Raw genomic sequence first — 18750 nt, 5'->3', positions numbered from 1 at the left:
GTGCTTTGACCCTTTTGGCTAGAGCTTCAGAGGATAAGTGCATGCAGCCATGCTGGCCCATCCCTGTCCAGAACCAAATAACTCTTCCTTTGCTTTTAGGCAGGTAGCTCTGGCAGGCAGACTCCTGACTTGGAGCCTGGTAGAATGGTGAAGTGTTCTTGCTCCGGTTAGAGCACTGGGTACTTGCTCTAATGGAGAACATCTTCCTCTGCCACAAAATGAGCCCAGTCTTCAGCAAACCTTTTCCCCAAAGAGGGGATTAACAGAGAAAGTGACTTCCTTGCCCTGCACTTCAGGTTGGCCCTGTTGGAAAGCTCCAACACAATCAAATGCTCTCCCAGTCTCATCACCGGGAGAAGTAGCACTGTTAACATGCCAGGTTACCAGGGAGGTGGATGACCTTCCCCTTAATTGAAAGAAGGGGTAGAGAGGCTTTTAGGAGGATTGCAGATAGAGATGGATTGATAGGTAGCTGCTGTGTCAAGTATGAAAGGCTTTGAAGATCTTTGAATGCTTTCTTTGTTACTAATATGAAATGGTTTTCAACCTATAATTAAAAAAACAAATCTGAATCTAGGTTTGGTTTAAATGCAGTTGGGTTGATCAAGGGAACCTCCTGATCTGCTACGCTATGCATTGTCTCTGACTCCATAGGGAGGGAGTCATGCACATTCCCTAGTCATGCAGATAAAAGCACCCAACCAGGAGCCCTTACCAAGAGCTGCTGATTGTACATGATCTCTAGTAAGGGGCCAGTGTGTGTATCTTTCCCCACAGAGCCAAAGGGTCCATGCCCAGCTCCAGGGGACTTCCATCCTCCCCACACCCCTCAGCAGGGGATTCCCCTGATCACCCCGTGTCCATAGGTTTTAAAGGTGGCAATTTTGCAAATGAAGATGCTAGTTTGTGCGTGTGTTTTAAATGGGGTATATAGAACTATTTGCCTCTTAAAGAGGAAATGCAGTTAATATCTGAACAGTGTTTTCACAAGCCGTATTTCCTCAGGACACAAAGAAGGTGGCAAGAGGAAGAAACAGAAACAGAGAGAAGAGCAGAAGAAGAAGAAGTCGACCAAAGGGAACCATTAAAACGGACTTGTCAGACGCACCAGTACCTTTTTCCCACCATATGATCCTATAACATTTGAACACATCTCTGTGTGTGCGCGTGTGTGTATTGTTTTGGTTGTACACATTGTTAGACAGAAGACAGCTCGTGTTTGAATATTGTACTAAAATTGCACTATCACAGTTTCTCGGGAGACTCCGGACATTTTAAGAATGGGTTGTCAGGTTAGATAGGCAGGAACACTGCCAGGTTAGTGATTGGTGGTTTGGTGATGTGTGATGTGTTGGTGATTTGGAAGATCGTAGATGTTCTTACCTTGTGTCCTTCCCCCATGGGGGCTGAGTGCCACCCCACTGAGGGTTTTCCTCCAGGTCCTACTGTTAAACCTCTGTCTCATTCTTTCCATCCATGCGACTCTCCTACAGACTGCTACAACAGAACGAGTAAGCCCAAGCCCTAATGAACCTAACCCGTGGTAGGCATGGGCTCCCCAAGGATCTGCCAAGTGACCCTTTCTCCCTTATGGAGGTGGAACATATTAGCAAGACCATTATAGATGGCAAACTTTAAGAAAACTAATACTGTGAGTTAGACACTGAATCATGGAGAAGGTACTTTGTCTTATGGAGAAGAGAACCAGGCCTGGGCCTAGATAGGTCTAGGCCTCTGGCTTTGTCTCATCATAGGTGCTGCCAAGTGACCAGTGAATCACCGGTGAAATCATTCATTCCTTACGTTCATTATGACCTTCATTCCCAAACTGTCCAAATTCTACTTTTAAATTATGTTCTTTTTTGGAGGGGGAGGGGATGCAGAATCTCCCCTATATTTTATTGTATTTATGAGATTCCTTTTCAGTGGAAGTGCAGGATTCTGCCCCAGTAATCCTTGTTCCACAGGGATAGTTTGACTCTTCTCATGTGGGGTCATGATGAGGGGAAGGAATAAGCTAGTTTAAAGTGACATCTGCTATCCTGAGTGAATAGGCTGAGCTGACTTTGCAAACATTTTCTTCATTAAAAAAATTTCATTTCTTTTTAATCTGGCAGGATCACTTTCCAGCTTCCTGTAACTATTTCATTTGCATGACCTTACTGCTCCTTAACCTTTTTTTTTTTTCCTTTGAGCACGGACTAGAATCCTTGTATTGCCTTAACTTGATTCCTTGCATGTTCCTTGGCAGTGAATTCCTCTTTTCCTCTTAACACCAGGGCCTCTGGGTCGCACTGGTTTGTTCTTTTGTGTCTTTAAAATGTAGTTATTGTGAAATCTTTGATGTGATTGGGGGGAAAAACCAATAGCTTCCATCTAGCACTGTTGAAGGCCGAGCTCTCTGGTAAAATTCAACATGCCGATGTGCTGTAACAACGTCCTGAGCTTCGGAAGCCAGAATACAAATGTAGCCTCTGCTTGTATGAAATGAATGTTAAAGTCATGTTTTTAAGGGCCTTTTATTGGAGGTGGGGGGATAGGGGAGGGGAAGAGGGGAGGTTAATTTAGAACCCTGGGATGGCTTAGTATTTATGCTTATCGTGAAAACTGTAACCTTCATAAACATTAAGATTCTTTTCTTCATATGCTGGATATTTTAGGTACTACATATGTGAAACATTAAGATTTAGCATAGCTCTTCTGTCGGTCACTTGATAAGTGCCACTAAATTGTTTGTGCTGTGTTACTAATATTTAAAAATAAAAGCAGTTCTCTTCATTGTTTTGTCTTTTTTGTGTGTGGGTAAGTGGGAGGGGCTGGAGGAGTTGGTGTTCCAGGTGGATTTGACATAATTTTGGGGGGGGGAGGTGGGGCAATGAGGGTTAAGTGACTCGCCCAGGGTCACACAGCCAGTAAGTGTGAAGTGTCTGAGGCCAGATTTGAACTCAGGTCCTCCTGAATCCAGGGCCAGTGCTTTATCCACTGTGCCACCTAGCTGCCCCCATTTGGTATCATTTTCAATTGTTATGAAACAGTTGGAGGGATACTTTATTTGGGGATTAGGTAGGTACAGAATAAGGCCAGTGTGAGATGCATACTAGGAGAAAGAAAGCTAAGCTAACATCCTCTCCCATCTCACACAGGAAATACTGAGTATAAATGACACTGAAAAGAGCCCATTGGAGGGTTTGCCAACCCAAACTATAACCAGGGTAGGATAACTGGGGCTTTGTCCTCATTGCTGACATCTGGGTGGGTGGGTGGGGCTGCCCCTTTCTCCCCATTGTAGTCATCCCTGCCATCTGTTGAATATTAAAATACAGCTTTTGTATCTGCCTGTTTCCTACAAACAAATCAGAGAAATAATCTTTAATCATTCCTACGAAATTAATAAGCAGATCAGAGAAATTATAATATCTTATAATCTCCTACTAACCAGATCAGAGACCATGATATCCATACCTGTCCTACGGAACAGATCAGACAGAGACAGAAAAAACCCATAATATCAATTTAATAATTTTGTCCCAAGAAGAAATATAACACATGATCATGTGGAAACTCCCCTCCTAAAAGTGAAGCTCAGAGGACTCCCCATTTCTGAGGGTATATATGGCTTTTTTGTCCACTGATTAAAAGGAATTGTCAGTTTCAATACTATGATGCAAAAGCAAAGGCAGTTTAACAACTTAACAATTTCATGATAAGATTACAGGATTCCAAAAAAAAGGGTTTGGCAAGGATGAGGATGCCCAGATGCTACCATAAGATAGAGACTTACTATCCTGAGGGAAAAGAAGTCATTAGGTAGGGTCTCTGATCTGCTAGCTATCTGGGTTCAGTTTAGAGTTCAGTTGAAGGACATTTTGCTCCTATTAACCCAGGGTTTCATAAAAAATACTTTTGGATAATAAGGTACCTCCATCAAATCCAGGTGATCCATATATTCATATTAAAACATCTCACCTCTTGATTTCTTTTGTTGGCCTTGCCTCTGCCCTGAGGGGTTGAGGCAGTGGAGAGGGGAAGGTTGGAAGCCTAAGGAGCAGACTCTTTATCAGTGATAATCAGAGGGAGTGGATGGGTCATTCCATCATGGTATCCCACTAACCCAGGCAACCGACTAGGTTTGGGTTGGGGAGAGAGGGAAGAGTTGAAGATGACTTTGACACTGCAAGCCTGCATGATCCCAGAATCATGTAGAGCTAAAAGGAAATTTGAATCCCTGTCTTCTGACTCCGCATGTGGTATTCTTTTTTTTTTTAATTTATTTTTTTTATCTGAATAGAATTTTATTTTCCAAAATATATGTAAAAACAAATTTTAACATCAATTTTTAAAAAAATTTGTGTTCCAACTTCTCTTCTTTCTCCATTCCCACTCCCCACCCACTAGAACTCAAGCATTTCAAAATAAGTTATACATGAGTAGTCATGGAAAACATTCCCACATTAGCTAGGTTGTGAGAGAAAACAGTCAAAAACCCCCCAAAACTTCAGATTGAGGAATTGTCAAAGAGGAAAAAAAAAAATTTTTTTTTAATGTGTTTCCAGGGGCAGGTAGGTGGCACAGCGGACAGAGCACCGGCCCTGGAATCAGGAGTACCTGAGCTCAAATCCAGCCCCAGACACTCAACACTCACCAGCTGTGTGACCCCGGGCAAGCCACTGAACCCCAATTGCCTCACCGAAACAAAAAAAAAAAAGAAAAATGTGTTTCCATCTATTTTCAGATACTATCACTTCTTTCTCTGTAGATGGGTTGCCATTTTCATAAGTCCTTCAGGGTTATATTGGACCATTGCCTTGCTGAAAATAACCACATGCTTCCCAGCAGATCATCTTGCACTATTGCTGTTATTTTGTATACAGTACATTTCACTCTGCTTCAGTTCATGTAGGTCTTTCCAGGTTTTTCTGATAGTGTCCTGTTCATCATAACCTAAATAAAGTACTTTAAACTCGACAAAGAATTTTCTTCATGTTAGCCCAGCAAAGTAGGTACCATATGTTTTGCCATTATATTCAATCATCATAACTATTTCCCTCCATCCTATTCCCTTCCCATGACATTTACTCTATTTTCTATCTTCTTTTAAACTATTCCTCCTCAAAAGTGTTTTACTTCTGACTATCCCTTCCATTACTCTGCACTCCCTTTTTTTTTCACCCTTCCTTCCTTATCCTCTTTCCCTCATACTTTCCTATAGGGTTAAATAGATTACTTCTCCCAATTGGGTATGAATGTTATTCCCTCCATGAGCCAACTCTGATGAGTTTAAGGTCTTTGAGCTAATTCTATGATCCAAATTTTCTTCCTCCCTTTCTCCTCAACCCTCCCTATGAAATCAAGCAATTCAATGTCATATTTGTGCAGTTATGCAGAACATCTTTACCTTCCTTGAAAGTATTTTGCTTTTTACTGCTCTCTCCCCGAATCTGCCCTTCCCTCTTCCCCCCCCCCTGCCTTATCTCCCCTCCCTCCAGGCAAAAATATATTACTATACCCACTTGAGTATGTATGTTAGTCCTTCTTTGAGTCAATTCTGATGATATTAAGGTTCACTCACTCCCCAACTCCTTCCCCCTCTTCCCCTCCCCTCCATAAGCTTTTTTCTTGTTTCCTTCATGTGAACAACCTCTCCCCAGACCATCTCTCCCCTTTCCCCTCCCCCAGTCTATTTCCCCTACACCTCAACCCTGTTTTAAAGATATCATTATGGGTTAGTTAGGTGGCATAATGGACAATGCACCAGCCCTGGACCCAGGAGGCCCCAAGCCCAAATCCAGTCCCATACATGACACCCCACAAAGAACAAAACATAAATGCTTTACAGATATCATCCCTTCATATTCAGTTCAGACCTGTGTCCTCTGTTAATTCCTTACTGAGATAGTTCTTATGAGTTCGAAGTATTATCTCCCCATGTAGGAATATAAACAGTTTGATCTTTTAATATTCCTCATGAAGTCTTTTTCCTGTTTATCTTTTTATGCTTCTCCAGAGTCTTGTATTTGAAAGCCAGATTTTATATTCAGTTCAGGTCTTTTCATAACAAATGCCTAAAAGTCTTCTTTCTCATTGAAATTCCATGTTTTCCTCTGAAAGATGATGCTTAGTTTTGCTGGGTACATGATTTTTGGCTGTAGTTCCGGTTCCTTTGCCCTCTGGAATATCATATTCCATGCCTTTCAGTCCTTTAATGTAGAAGCTGCTAGATCTTGCTTTATCCTTATTGGAGCTCCACAGTATTTGAGTTCCTTTTTTCTAGCTGCTTGCAGTATTTTCTCCTTCACCTGGGAGTTCTGGAATTTGGCTATAATATTCCTGGAGGTTTTCCTTTTGGGATCTCTTTCAGGAGGTGATCGGTGTGGATTCTTTCAATTTCTATTTTAGCTTCTGCTTCTAGAATATCAGGGCAATTTTCCCTCACGATCTCTTGGAGGATGGTGTCTAAGCTCTTATTTTGGTCATGGTTTTCAGGTAGTCCAATGATTTTCAAATTATCTCTCCTAGATTTATTTTCCAGGTCAGCTGTTTTTCCAAGGAGATATTTCACATTGCCCTCTATTTTTTCTTTCAATTGGATTTGATTTACTGTGTCTTGGTTTCTCATAAGGTCACTAGCTTCCATTTGATCAATCCTAATTCTTAGGCAATTATTTTCATCAGACAGTTTTTAATCTCCTTTTCCATTTGGCTTTTCAAACTGTTGACTTTTTTCTCATGACTCTCCTGCATTGCTCTCATTTCTCTTTCCATTCCTTCCTCTCTTTCTCTACATCTTCTTTCTATCTCTCCTACTTTCTCTTCAAAGCCCCTTTTGAGAGCTTCCATGGCCTGAGACCTGTTCATATTTTTCTTGGAAGCTTTGGATGTTGGAGCTTTGACCCTGTTATTATCTTCTTCTTCTGAGGTTGTATTGTGATCTACCTTTCCCCCAAAGAAGTTTTCGATGGTCTTCTGCTTTCTCTGCCTACTCATCCTGACTTACTATTTCTTGGCTTTTAACTCCTTCTTAAAGTGTAGTTCTGCTGCCAGGACACACTGTTCATGCTACAGCGTGGCCCAGGGAGTGATTGGGCTTCTTCTCAGCCTGCCTGGCCTGTGAGTAATACCACATGTGGTATTTTTTCCACTTCAGCCCAATTGGAAGGATAAAGAAGCAACAAAGAGGCAAGTTGTGGGGAAGGGTGGGGTTTTTTGTTTTGTTTTGGGGTTTTTTGTGGGGCAATGAGGGTTAAGTGACTTGCCCAGGGTCACACAGCTAGTTAAATGTCAAGTGTCTGAAGTTGGATTTGAACTCAGGTCCTCCTGAATCTAGGGCCGGTGCCTTATCCACTGTGCTACCCTAGCTGCCCCGGAAGGGTGGTTTTGAGAAGAAGATAGACCAAGAGAACAATGGATGAGTTTTTCAAACTTTCTGGGCCTTCAGATAGTGATCATTGAGTGAGGACTAAGTATGGCAGGGGTGGGGGTGAGTGAGGGGGTAGTCTGGTGATGAAGGAGAGGGTAATGACAGAATCACTAACATCTCGAAGTGGCAAAACCAGTAAAGATGATGCTTGTGTGTCTCATCTCATTGTGGACTTGTAGGTTTTTCACCAGGTTTAATCAGTTGCTCATCTCAGAAGCTCAGTTCCCAAAATTTGGATGAGGTTGATAGTTCGATCTATAGGCAATTCCATATGCCTTATGGGGGGAAAATGTTCTACAGCTGCAAAAAGCTATAGCGCTCCTAGACATTCACTCATTTATATGTTCTGAGTCAACATCATAGGAAGAGATGGGGGAGGGGGTGCTGAAGAGACAATATTGGATATTGTGAAGATGACTCCACTCCTCAAAAATCCCCAGTGGCTCTCTATTGCCTCAGCCTGGCATTTAAAGTCCTTTACAACCTGCCTCCAATCTAGCTTTTCAAATTTATTTCATAGTGTTCCCCTTCATGTTCTCATTGTTCCAGCCAAACTGACCTCTGGAACTTGGAATTCCATTTATGTGCTCTATCCTGGGAATTCACTTCCTTCCTTCTTATAGCCAACTTTTAAAACCCTCCTTTTTCAAGAATCAGCTCATGGGACACCTATCATAGGAAACTTCTGATATTATTAGATATTATATTATCTTCTGATAATATTAGAGCTCTCTCCCATTATCTTGAACTTATTGATAGTCTTTTGCATATTATATTCCCTCAGGAAAATGTAAATTCCTTGATCCCAGTGATGATTTTTGCTTTTTCTTTGTAAACGTGGCACCTAGCTCAGTGCCTTGCTTATAAGAGGTACTAAGAAATAATGAATGAATTAATGGAATCCCTTACTGGCAGAAGTCTCAGGTAGGTATGATCCTAACCCCAATAAGGACTATTGAGAGCCAGAGTGAACACCTTGCACACCCATCTCTGGCATTCTGCAGGGAAATAGTTTTAGCAATTAAACATTCTCTAAGCAGGGGTTCTTAGCACAGGGTCCACAGGGATAGATTTCAGGGGGGTCAGTATTTTTTTAAAAATACTTTAACAACTATTTCAATATAATGTATTTTTTAAAACTTTTTTTTGTGCATTTAAAAACATTCTGAGAAGGGGTCCTCTAGACTGCTAGAGGGGTCTGTGATAAACAATAAAAGGTGATGAACCCCTGATCTAAAGAATTAAAACTTAACAAATAGAGCTAAACATTCATCCCTGGAGCTGTGATCTATTCCAGTTTCCAGCACCCTGGTGTTGTCGATTAAAGATGAAACAACATCAGTGCACATTTCCCCTGTTAATTTTGTTTTTGGTGGGTGATGGGGAGAACAGATAATAAAGCTGTGCTAACAGGGACTAGACCCAAGCAGAGCAGCTAAGACTAGGCAGAAGAGAGAGGAGACTAAGCAGGAGTGTGTGGGTGGGTGTGAAGGGAGGAGATGAAAGATGCAGCTTGCAGACAGAGGAAACAACAGGAGATCAGAGGATAAAATAGCAACTGGTATCAAAGGCTAGGGGCCCAATTGGAGCTGTGCCGGACCAGTGATTATATATCTAAGCAGATGGTAGGACTGAAAGACCAGAGAGGAACAAATCAGGGAAGGGAGCAGCTGTAGAAGAATGTTGTTGCAAAATAATAATGAATGGGGCAGCTAAGGATATGTTTTTTTTTTTTTTCCGCTGATTTGGGAACCCTAATAGAGAGGGATGGGGAGTGGGATGTGGCCCAAAAAACCGAGGTCAGGGAAACAGGAATTTCAATTTTTAACTCAGCAAACATTTATTATTAAAACTGTACTATGTTACAGGCACCAGGAACATGACAGATACAAAATTATCCCTGCCTTTAAGGGGCTTCTAATGGATGGGTTGAAGTCAATGCATTTGTGAAGCGATCTGAAATGGGTCCCTTAGAGCTCTCTTCCCTCTGTGGTTCTCTATCATGGAACAAAGAAGCTTTTCCTGCTGAGGATTCTGGGAAGGATGTGGCTCAGGCATTGGAGGGGATAAAGGTCTTCTAATCCTTCTGGGTGTTTTTTTGTTTTTTTCCCATTTGGATTCTGGAGCAAGTCTGATCTTACTTCTATCCCCTCCTCCAATGTCTGTACTGATAGCCTTAACTCAAACGTATGGGAAAATCCCTTTTCTTTTCCATTTCCATTAAGGCAAAGTTGGAAAAGGAAACTTTTCTCTCTCAAAATGACCTTGACAAGAAGTCAGCAAGCATAATCATTTCCATTTTCAAACAATAGGGAAAAAATTGCATAGGAAGCTGTGAATCTCTATTTTATATAGCCCTTGAGAGGTATGTAATAAATTTAACACAGTAATTCCAACACTCCTATTTGTTTCTTTTTGAACTTCATTTTGCTCTCATCTCTGTATTTTATAAATGTTTCATTAATATTCTTTTTTTATTTTTTGATGCTCCTATTTACTTCCCTTCCTTATGACTCAATGCCACTAAAGTTAAAATTAAAAAAAAATTCCCTCCCATGTAACAAGTATAGTCAAGCAAAACAGATTCCTACATTGGTCATTTCAGAAAATGTGTATCTCACCCTGCACCTCTAGTCTAGTGCCTCTCTGCCAATAATCGGGAAGTATGTTTCATTATTTTTCTGGAGTTCTAATGGTTCACTAGAATGATCAGAGGTCTGAAGTATTTCAAAACTGTTTTTCCCTTATAACACTAGTTATTTTATAAATTTTTGAACTTTTTTTAAAAATTTGAGGCTGAGGAGGAAAGAACAATGTCATTAAAAGTGTGTTCTTAAAGTTCTTTTTAAAAAATTTTAATTTCATTACATTTTTTTTCCAATTACATGTAGAGATTTTTTTTTAGTTTCAAATTTTTTCTCCCTCTCTTCCCTCCCCTCTCCCAAAGCCAGCAAGCAATCTGATATAGGTTATAAATTACAATCATGTTAAACATTTCCACATTAGTCATGTTGTAAGAGAAGAATCAGAACAAAAAGGGGAAAATCCAAGAAAGAATGAACAACAACAAAAGCAATAACAAAGGTCAAAATAGTATGCTTCAATCTGCATTCAGACTCTATAGTTCTTTTTCTGGAGGTGGAGAGCATTTTCCACCATAAGTCTTCTGGCATGGTCTTGGATCATTGTATTGCTGAGAAGATTTAAATCTATCACAGTTGATCATCACACGATGTTGTTGATCTGTGTACAATGTTCTCTTGGTTCTGCTCATTTCACTCAGCATCAATTCATGTAAGTGCTGGTTTTTCTGAAATATGTCTGCTTATCATTTCTTATAGCATAATAGTATTCCATTACATTCGTATACCACATCTTGTTTCACCATTCTACAACTGATGGGCATTCCCTCAATTTCCAATTCTTTGCCACCACAAAAAGAACAGCTGTAAATATTTTTGTACACATGGGCCCTTTGCTCTTTTTTATGATCTCTTTGGTATATAGACCTAGCAGTGGTATTGCTGGGTCAAAGGGTATACACAGTTTTATAGCCTTTTGGACATAGTTCCAAATTGCTCTCCAGAATGGTTGGATCAGTTCACAGCTCTACCAACAGTGCATTAGTGTTCCGATTTTCCCACATCTTCTTTAGGTATGTTTTATAGAATCCTAGATTACAGTTTGGGTGAGCTCTAGCTATTGATTAGATTGGCCTTTGGCACTGCCTTCTTTTTCTTCCTTTCACCCAAACTCTGTCAGGGGAAACTACCTCCAAGCCTTTTTTTCTAGACCATGGAAACTTTTCTCTCCTTTTGTTTCCTTTAGTACCTATTGAGATGGTCAGGAGGTATGGTCATGTACCATAGGCAGGTAGGAAAATAGATTGTTAAATGGCTAAGGGTCTATCTGGCGGAGTTGTTTAGCTTCCATGGTAATACTTTAGTAAACCAGAGCACTCATATCTTGGGCCTCCTCAGATGATAATTTTCAGCCCTTGGTAAAGGATTAATGGGTGCTCGTTCCACAGATGCTGTGAGTAAAACTTCTGGAAATACCCTGAAGTCTAAGGAAGCCATTGATTCACTTAGCAAACATCTATAAAGCACCTTCTCTGTTTAGCTCTGAGATACACTAAATTTAGAGAAAACACAGTTCCCTCTCCCCAGGAAGCCTCCAGTTTGTCGATGTGCCAAAAAAAGTCAACATCACCTTGGGTCAAAAGGAAAAAAAGCAAATGATGTTGGTACAGTTCTTGTTCAAAAACTCTGTCTTCACAACCCTATGAAGGAGGTGATGCAAGTAGCATTCTGTACATCTTACACATATGTAAACTGTACAACCTCTAGGAGGTTGATAGACTGCTAGAAGTCAATACAGCCTGTAGGGGTAAGGGAGAGGACTCATAATTCAGGTCTCCCCACTCCATTGCCCATGTACTACAGCCATGTTCCCTTTCACTAGGAAGGGCACAGTCCCTTAGCAAGCTCCGAATCATCTTTCAAACTTCTTTATAGATTACCCTCACTCCTGAACCCTTCAATCCAAGCCATCAGTCAACAACCATTTATTTATTTATTTTTAAACAACCATTTATTAAACACCTACTGTGTGCCAGGCATTGTGTTAAACATTGCATATACAAAAAAAGACACAATTCCATGTCCTTGAGGAGCAGAGACAACATGAAAACAACTATGACCAAACAAGATGAATACAGGATAAATTGCAGATAATCAGCAGGGGGAAGCACCAGAATTAAGGACTAGGAAAGGCTTCTTGTAGAAGATGAGGGCTTGAAGGAAGTTAGAAGGAAGAGATCAGAAGACAGAATTCTAGAACAAGGGGACAGCCAGTGAAAATGCCCATGGCTAGTATATGGAGCATCGTGCATAAGCAGAAGCCAAGTCACTGAATTGTGGAATACATGAGGGATGAGCAAAGTTAAGAAGAGTGAAATGCTTAAAGAGGGCCAGGTTATGAAGGATTTTGAATGCCAAAAAGATTTTATATTTGATCCCGGAGGAGATAGGTCACTGAAGTTTACTGAACAGGAGTGGGGTGGGGTGATATGGTCAGGTTTGCAATTTAGGAAGATCTTTTAGACAGCTAAGTGGAGGACGTTCTAGATTTGAGAGAGACTTGTGGCAGGGAGACCAACCAAACAGCTACTTCGATTGATGTGATGAAGGCCTACACCAGGAGAATGGTAGGGTTATAGAGGAGAGAAAGGTAATATACAAGGGAGATGTTATGACTATAAAATGGTCAGCCTTGGCAATAGCTTGTATTTGGGGGCCAGTGTGTGGAATCAAAGATGACGCCTAGGTTGCAAGCCTGGGTCACTGAGAGGATGATAGTGTAATAGGAAAGTGTAATAGGAAAATTAGGAAGAAAGTAGGGTTTGGGGGAAAGATAAAATCTGGGGTTTTTTTTGGTGGTGGGTTTGGGTTTTTTTTGCAGGGCAGTGATGGTTAAGTGACTTGCCCAGGGTCACACAGCTAGTAAGTGTCAAGTGTCTGAGGCTGGATTTGAACTCAGGTACTCCTGAATCCAGAGCCAGTGCTTTATCCGATAAAATCTGTTTTAGACATGTTGAGTTTAAGCTGCCTATGGGGACATCCAATTTGAGAAGTTCAACAGGCATTTGGAGATATGAGACTAGAAGTTAAGAGAGATATTAGGTCTAGACAAATCTGACAATCATCTACAAAGAGATAATTGAATCCATGAGAACTGATGAGATCATCAATTGAAATTGCATAGAGGGAGGGGGCAGCTAGGTGGCTCAGTGGATAAAGCACTGGCCCTGGATTCAGGAGGACCTGAGTTCAAAGCCAGCCTCAGACACTTGACACTTACTAGCTGTGTGACCTTGGGCAAGTCACTTAACCCCCATTGCCCTGCAAAAACAAAACAAAACAAAAAAAACAAAAACAAAAAAAGAAATTGCATAGAGGGAGAAGGAAGCCCGAGATACAGCCCTGGGGGACACCTCCCACTAGTAGTAATGAGCTGAAGGAAGATCCATTAAAGGAGACTGAACAGGAACTGTCAGTTAAGTTGGATGAAAACCAGGTTAGAGTAGTATCCTGAAAACTGAGAGAGTAGAGAGTATCAAGAAGAGAGTGATAGTGTCAAAAGCTGAAAAGAAGTCTAGAAAGATAAGGATTGAGAAGAGTCCCTTAGCTTTGGCAATTAAGAGATCATTTGTAACTTTGGAGACAATGATTATGGTTGAAGGTGAGATCTGAGGTCAGATCGTAGAGGGTTGTGAAGAAGGGAGAGGAAAGGAAGTGAAGGCACCCATTGTAAATGGACTTCTCAAGGGAAAAAATTAAAAAAGGCACAAAAGAGAGGAGACGTAGGAGATGATAGCGAGTGAGTGCGATGGATGGATGGATGGATGAGTGGAGGAAGTGAGTATCTTTAGTATTTTTGAGGATGGGGGAGAAAAGGATGTGTTCATGGGCAGTTAGGAAGCAGCCAGGACATGAGAAAGGGGAGATGATAGAAGGGCAATCTACTGAAGAAGAGAGAATAGAATGGGATATCTTGCCATGTAGAAGTGTTCACCTCGGCAAAGAAATAGGCCACCACTTCTTGTGAGATGGGTGAAGGAGTAGAGAATTGCAGGAGGCATCTGACAAATAGGAGATGAGGAGAGAAGAATAGGGATAAAACAGATGAATGGCCTCAATTTTTTTTCTATAAAATATGAAGCTTCTCAGCTGAGAGGGTAGGGGAAAGAGGAGCTATGGGAAGCTTAAGGAGGGATGAAAAGGCTTGGAAATACTGCTGTGGTGAGTGGAATAATGAGTCAATTAGGGAGGCATAAAAGTATTGCCTTGGCACAGTGATGAGTCAATTGACTTTATGTAACATAAGCAAAGTTTTGTGATTTTTTTCCCCAGCTTCATTCAGCAGAATATGTGTAGGAACAGAGGCAGTGGGTAGTGGGAATAATCCAAGGCTGAGGCAGGGCAAGATCAGCAATAGGACAAGGGGACAAAGCACTTGAGAGGAGGATCCTGTAGTGTTGAACTAGTTCATCAAAGGGTCAAGATAGGGAAAGAAGTAGAGTGTAGCCAACAAAAGGGTGATGGCCTGGAAAGAGCTAAGAAGTCAAGAGAATTGGAAGTCCTGGTAAGGACAAAGAATAGAGTTTGTGCTTTCAAGGCAGAGGGACTAGTGGAATGACAATTGTGATTAAATAAAGGAATTTTAGAGTTCATGAACATGGAAGTGACACACTTGTGAGTGATGACAAAGATTAAATATGTGACGGTAGAAAACATTTCTGTCTGTATCTGAGGTGAGGTGGAGTAGCTCATGGGAGGTGACTAGTTTGAGGAACTGAGTGGTTAGAATGTTTGAAGGAGAATCAATATGTATATCAAAGTCTCCTAGTATAAGGTCAGGAGTTGGGGAAGAGAGAAAGATTGGAAGCTAGACCTTGAATTCATTGAGGAAAGAAGGGTAGTGTCCTGGAGATGAAGAGACAACAGCTACCAGAATTTTTACTGAGTAGTAGACATGGATTGGGTGACCCTCAAAAGAGGGGAGGTTACTAATTCGTGATGGTAGAGGGAAATGAGGATGGGGAACAAGGAATATTCCTACTTCACCACCACCCCTTGACCATTCATGGAGGTAGGGTGGAAAATGAATAAAACCAATACTGGAAAGAGTGGCTAAGGAGGTTTTCTCATCAGGAGGGAGTTGGATCTCAGAAGAAGTCAGAAGATGGAGTGGGAAAGGATAACATTCAAGATAAATCAAATTTATTACCTATGGAGTAGGGGATCGTAGAGGATAGAGTCAAGTTAAGTGGGGGATGTGGAATTAGTGATGCAAATGAGTTTTTTCTTCTTTTTCTTTTTTGTGGGGCAATGAGGGTTAAGTGACTTGCCCAGGGTCACACAGCTAGTAAGTGTCAAGTGTCTGAGGCCAGATTTGAACTCAGGTCCTCCTAAATCCAGGGCTGGTGCTTTATCCACTGCTCTACCTAGCTGCCCCAAGTTTTATTCAGAAGTATTTGTGATGGTTTTTTAACAGTGAGGGTGATCTTGACCTTGTTCATATCATTTAGGCAATACTTTGCATATTTCAGAAACTGGAATGAGCTGTATTGCCTATGGCAAGGAACCCTGGGGTCATGTGAGGACAGTACTGGACTGAGTTTACTTAGGACAGGGTCTGCCTTTTGGAACAGGGCTACAGGTTGCCATCTGCCCAGATCTCTGACACTTTGACAGAAATTGAGAAAACAAGAGGTGAGAATTTCATGTGTGGGGAACTCAGAGGGAAGAGACATGGATACTATTCCTGCCTCTGAACAACTTAGCCCTATGACCCTGAGCAAGTCACTTATGTTTGGCCTGTTTCCTCAACTCTCAAATGAAGGGAAATAATATGTATCCCACCATCTTCACTTAACATATCTAGAACAGAAGTCATCTCAACTCCCAAAGTTACCCCTATTCCTGACTTCCATATTTCTGTTGAGAGCCCTTCCATCTTTCTATTCAAGTTTCAGAGCCATCCTTGGCTCCTTCCCCTTCCTCACTCCCATTTAGAATTACAATCAACCAACATTTATTAAGTACCTACTATTTGCCAAGCACTGTGCTAAATTCTGGGGATATAAAAAGAGGCAAAGGGCAGTCCTTGGCCTCAAGGAGTTTATAATCTAACGGTGGAGACAACATACAAACATCTATAGAAATTAAGCTATACACGAGATAAATAAGAAATAATGGATAGAGGGAAGGCACTAGAATTAAGAGAAGTTGGGGAAGATTTCTAGTAAAAAGATGGGATTTTTAGTTGGGACTTTAGAGAAACCAGGGAGATCAATAGGCAGAGCAGAAGAGGAAAAGCATTCCAGGCATGGGGGGACGGTCAGAGAAAATACCTGGAACCAATAAACTGCCAAGTGTTTCCAATTTTCCTTCCATATATCTCATCTATGTCCTTTTCTTTCCACTTATGGTCCTTTCAATTAAACCATTACATTATCCTTCCAATTGATCTCCCTGCCTCCTCTTTCCCCTCCCCAATCCATGCTCCACATAGTTGACAAACCAATATTCCTAAAGCACTGAATCACATCCCTGCTCTAGAATCCATGGTGGCTCCCTATTGCTCTAGGATCCAAATTCTTCTGTTTGGCATTTAAAAGCTCTTCTCAGTCTGGCTCCAGCCTATTTTTCTGTACGTCTTCACGCTTTGTGTTACAGCCAAACTGGCCCACTTTCTGTTACCCACAGGTAGCATCCCATCTTCCATCTCCAACCCATTGTTTACCAAGGCTAGACTGCATTCTCTTTTCACTTCTACCTTGTCTGTGTACATGTTATTTCATTTCTTAGAACGTAAGCTTCCTGAATGTAGGGACTGTTTTATTTTTTATCTTTGTATCTCTAACAACTAACAGCGGCCTGCACATAGTGGGAGTTTAATCAATGCTTGTTGAATCGAAATTGAATCAAACTGTCTCCTGGGTCAGGACCCTCCACTGCATTTCCCAGGAGGTGAGAGTGGGGTCTTCAGATTTGGAACTAGAAGGGACCATACAGATCCATCCAGTCTTCCTTTTATCTCCCTTTCTTGAGTGTACCCTCCCCTCCCACCCACTGTGGACCTACAAGTCTACCAGGGAGGATGGGACTAGCAGGGCTAGGAAGTGTGGGAAGGGGTTTGTTGACTTCCCGATCAAAACTGAGGAGTTGAATTGGATTTGTCTAAACTCCTTCCCAGATCTAACATTCTATGATTCTGATGAGTCTAATCACAGACCAATGTTATCATGTCATTTAAAAGCCAGTTTTCCTTATCCACTCCCCCCCTCCCAAATGTCCATTATCTTTCCTATAGAATTCTGTGTGTGTGTGTGTACGTGTGTGTTTCCCTTTAAAGCCCAAGTGAACAGCAGGGTTCAAAAGTCTCGTCATGTTGCCTGGGGTCCTGGAATAAGACAGAACAAGTGGTTTGGGCGTCAGCTTTTAATGCTGTGTGTCAGTCAGGAGCTGTGTAGAGAATGCCAGGCAGTACAGAATAAATGCTGGCTTGGCTTTCTTGAGATGTGGCTCTTTAATACACCTACACTGGGTTGGGCCCCGTCGGTCATGCAGCAGTGATTTTTCTTGGACTGCTTACACATTCTCAGGCCAGTATTACCTCAGCCATCGTGGGCCCTGATTTTCGAGTCAGAAGGGGCTTATGGGAAGTTCACGGCAGTGGGGTTAGTCAGGTGGGCAGAAATTGGAAAAAAGGCCCCTTAAAGCTTATCAAGTAAGGATCAGTAAGTTATTGGATTTTGCTATGTTTCTCCCAGGGCTAGCCCAGCCCCAAGAAATGTTGCAATGTTAGCAGTTATTTTTGGCAGAGACTCCTCTTAATTCCTGCCATGTTCTCTCCTTCTAGTCCACTCTGCCCTCCCCCTACACCTAGTGTCCCCATGCTGCCAGTGCTGCCCAGGGCTTAGCACAATGGCTAGCACATAGTAGGTACCTAATAAATGTTGAGTGATTGCCTTGTGGCTGCTCAAAACTCCCTGCATGTAGTATGGGGAAAAATACTGGACTGGTAATCAGAGGTCCTGGTGCTGCGGGTCTGGTGTGTCTCTGACAGGCTGTAGCTGACCTGGCCATGTATAGCCCCTTCGACCTGGTATTTCCTTTTCTGGAGTCTTGCTGGGATCTTCCATGCTAACCACTTCCAACTTCCGTGCAATCTTGGGAATTATTGGCAGGCTTTTCTGCCTGTGACATCCCAGGTAGGAAACCAAGCAGAGCAGAGGGGCCTGAGGAATACCCTGCCGGTCCCCTTCAGCCCCCCTGAGCTGCCCTGATGCACAGGGTGATGATGGGAGGAACATCAAGATTGGGCTGGGAGTTTTAGCAAGTCTCTGTGGCAGCATCTCACGGGGTACTAGGCCCCCCACCCCCCTTCCCTAGCCTGCTTTGGAGGTTGGCTGCCCTATTTGTGGAAGTGTTACCTGGTGCCTCCATTCCCTTTGCTGCCTCTCCGTCCTCCTCTGTCCTCCCTTGGGTGTCTACAATTAAGGCTTGTGGCCTTCCTCCCTCTCCCCACCCCCTTTTTGGGGGGACCAGATTTCTGCTTTTATACAGATGAATCGCTGCTCTGCTGCTCATAGGATTAAATGAGAGAATGGATGTGAAGTACCTTTGAGCCAACCTTTGAGTGCTACAAGGATGGAAGCCTTAATTATTATTGTTATTGTCACTGGTCATTGTAGTTGTTGTTTCCTGGGAGCTCTGGTCAATTTAGAGACTTGCTTAGCATCACACAGAGACTGTGAACCCTGG

The 18750-nt window shown here is 42.0% G+C and overlaps 1 protein-coding gene across 2 annotated transcripts in view; it reads left to right on the top strand.

Annotated features, from left to right (window-relative positions):
- The window catches only part of DNAJB6 (DnaJ heat shock protein family (Hsp40) member B6), a 121493-nt gene extending 118715 nt beyond the window's left edge, over window positions 1–2778 (top strand). For both annotated transcript variants that reach the window (XM_043965181.1, XM_043965180.1), the window contains exons 10-11: window positions 1006–2528; window positions 2559–2778. In XM_043965181.1, the coding sequence (XP_043821116.1) occupies window positions 1006–1088 (83 nt within the window). In that variant the 3' untranslated portion in view covers window positions 1089–2528; window positions 2559–2778. The remainder of the gene's footprint in view (window positions 1–1005; window positions 2529–2558) is intronic.
- The last annotated feature ends 15972 nt before the right edge of the window (window positions 2779–18750 follow it).

Source organism: Dromiciops gliroides, chromosome 5, assembly GCF_019393635.1.
Source record: "Dromiciops gliroides isolate mDroGli1 chromosome 5, mDroGli1.pri, whole genome shotgun sequence".
In the NCBI taxonomy this organism is placed as follows: domain Eukaryota; kingdom Metazoa; phylum Chordata; class Mammalia; order Microbiotheria; family Microbiotheriidae; genus Dromiciops; species Dromiciops gliroides.
The sequence above is the reverse complement of the archived record's forward strand: the minus strand, read 5'-3'. Positions and strand labels throughout refer to the sequence as shown.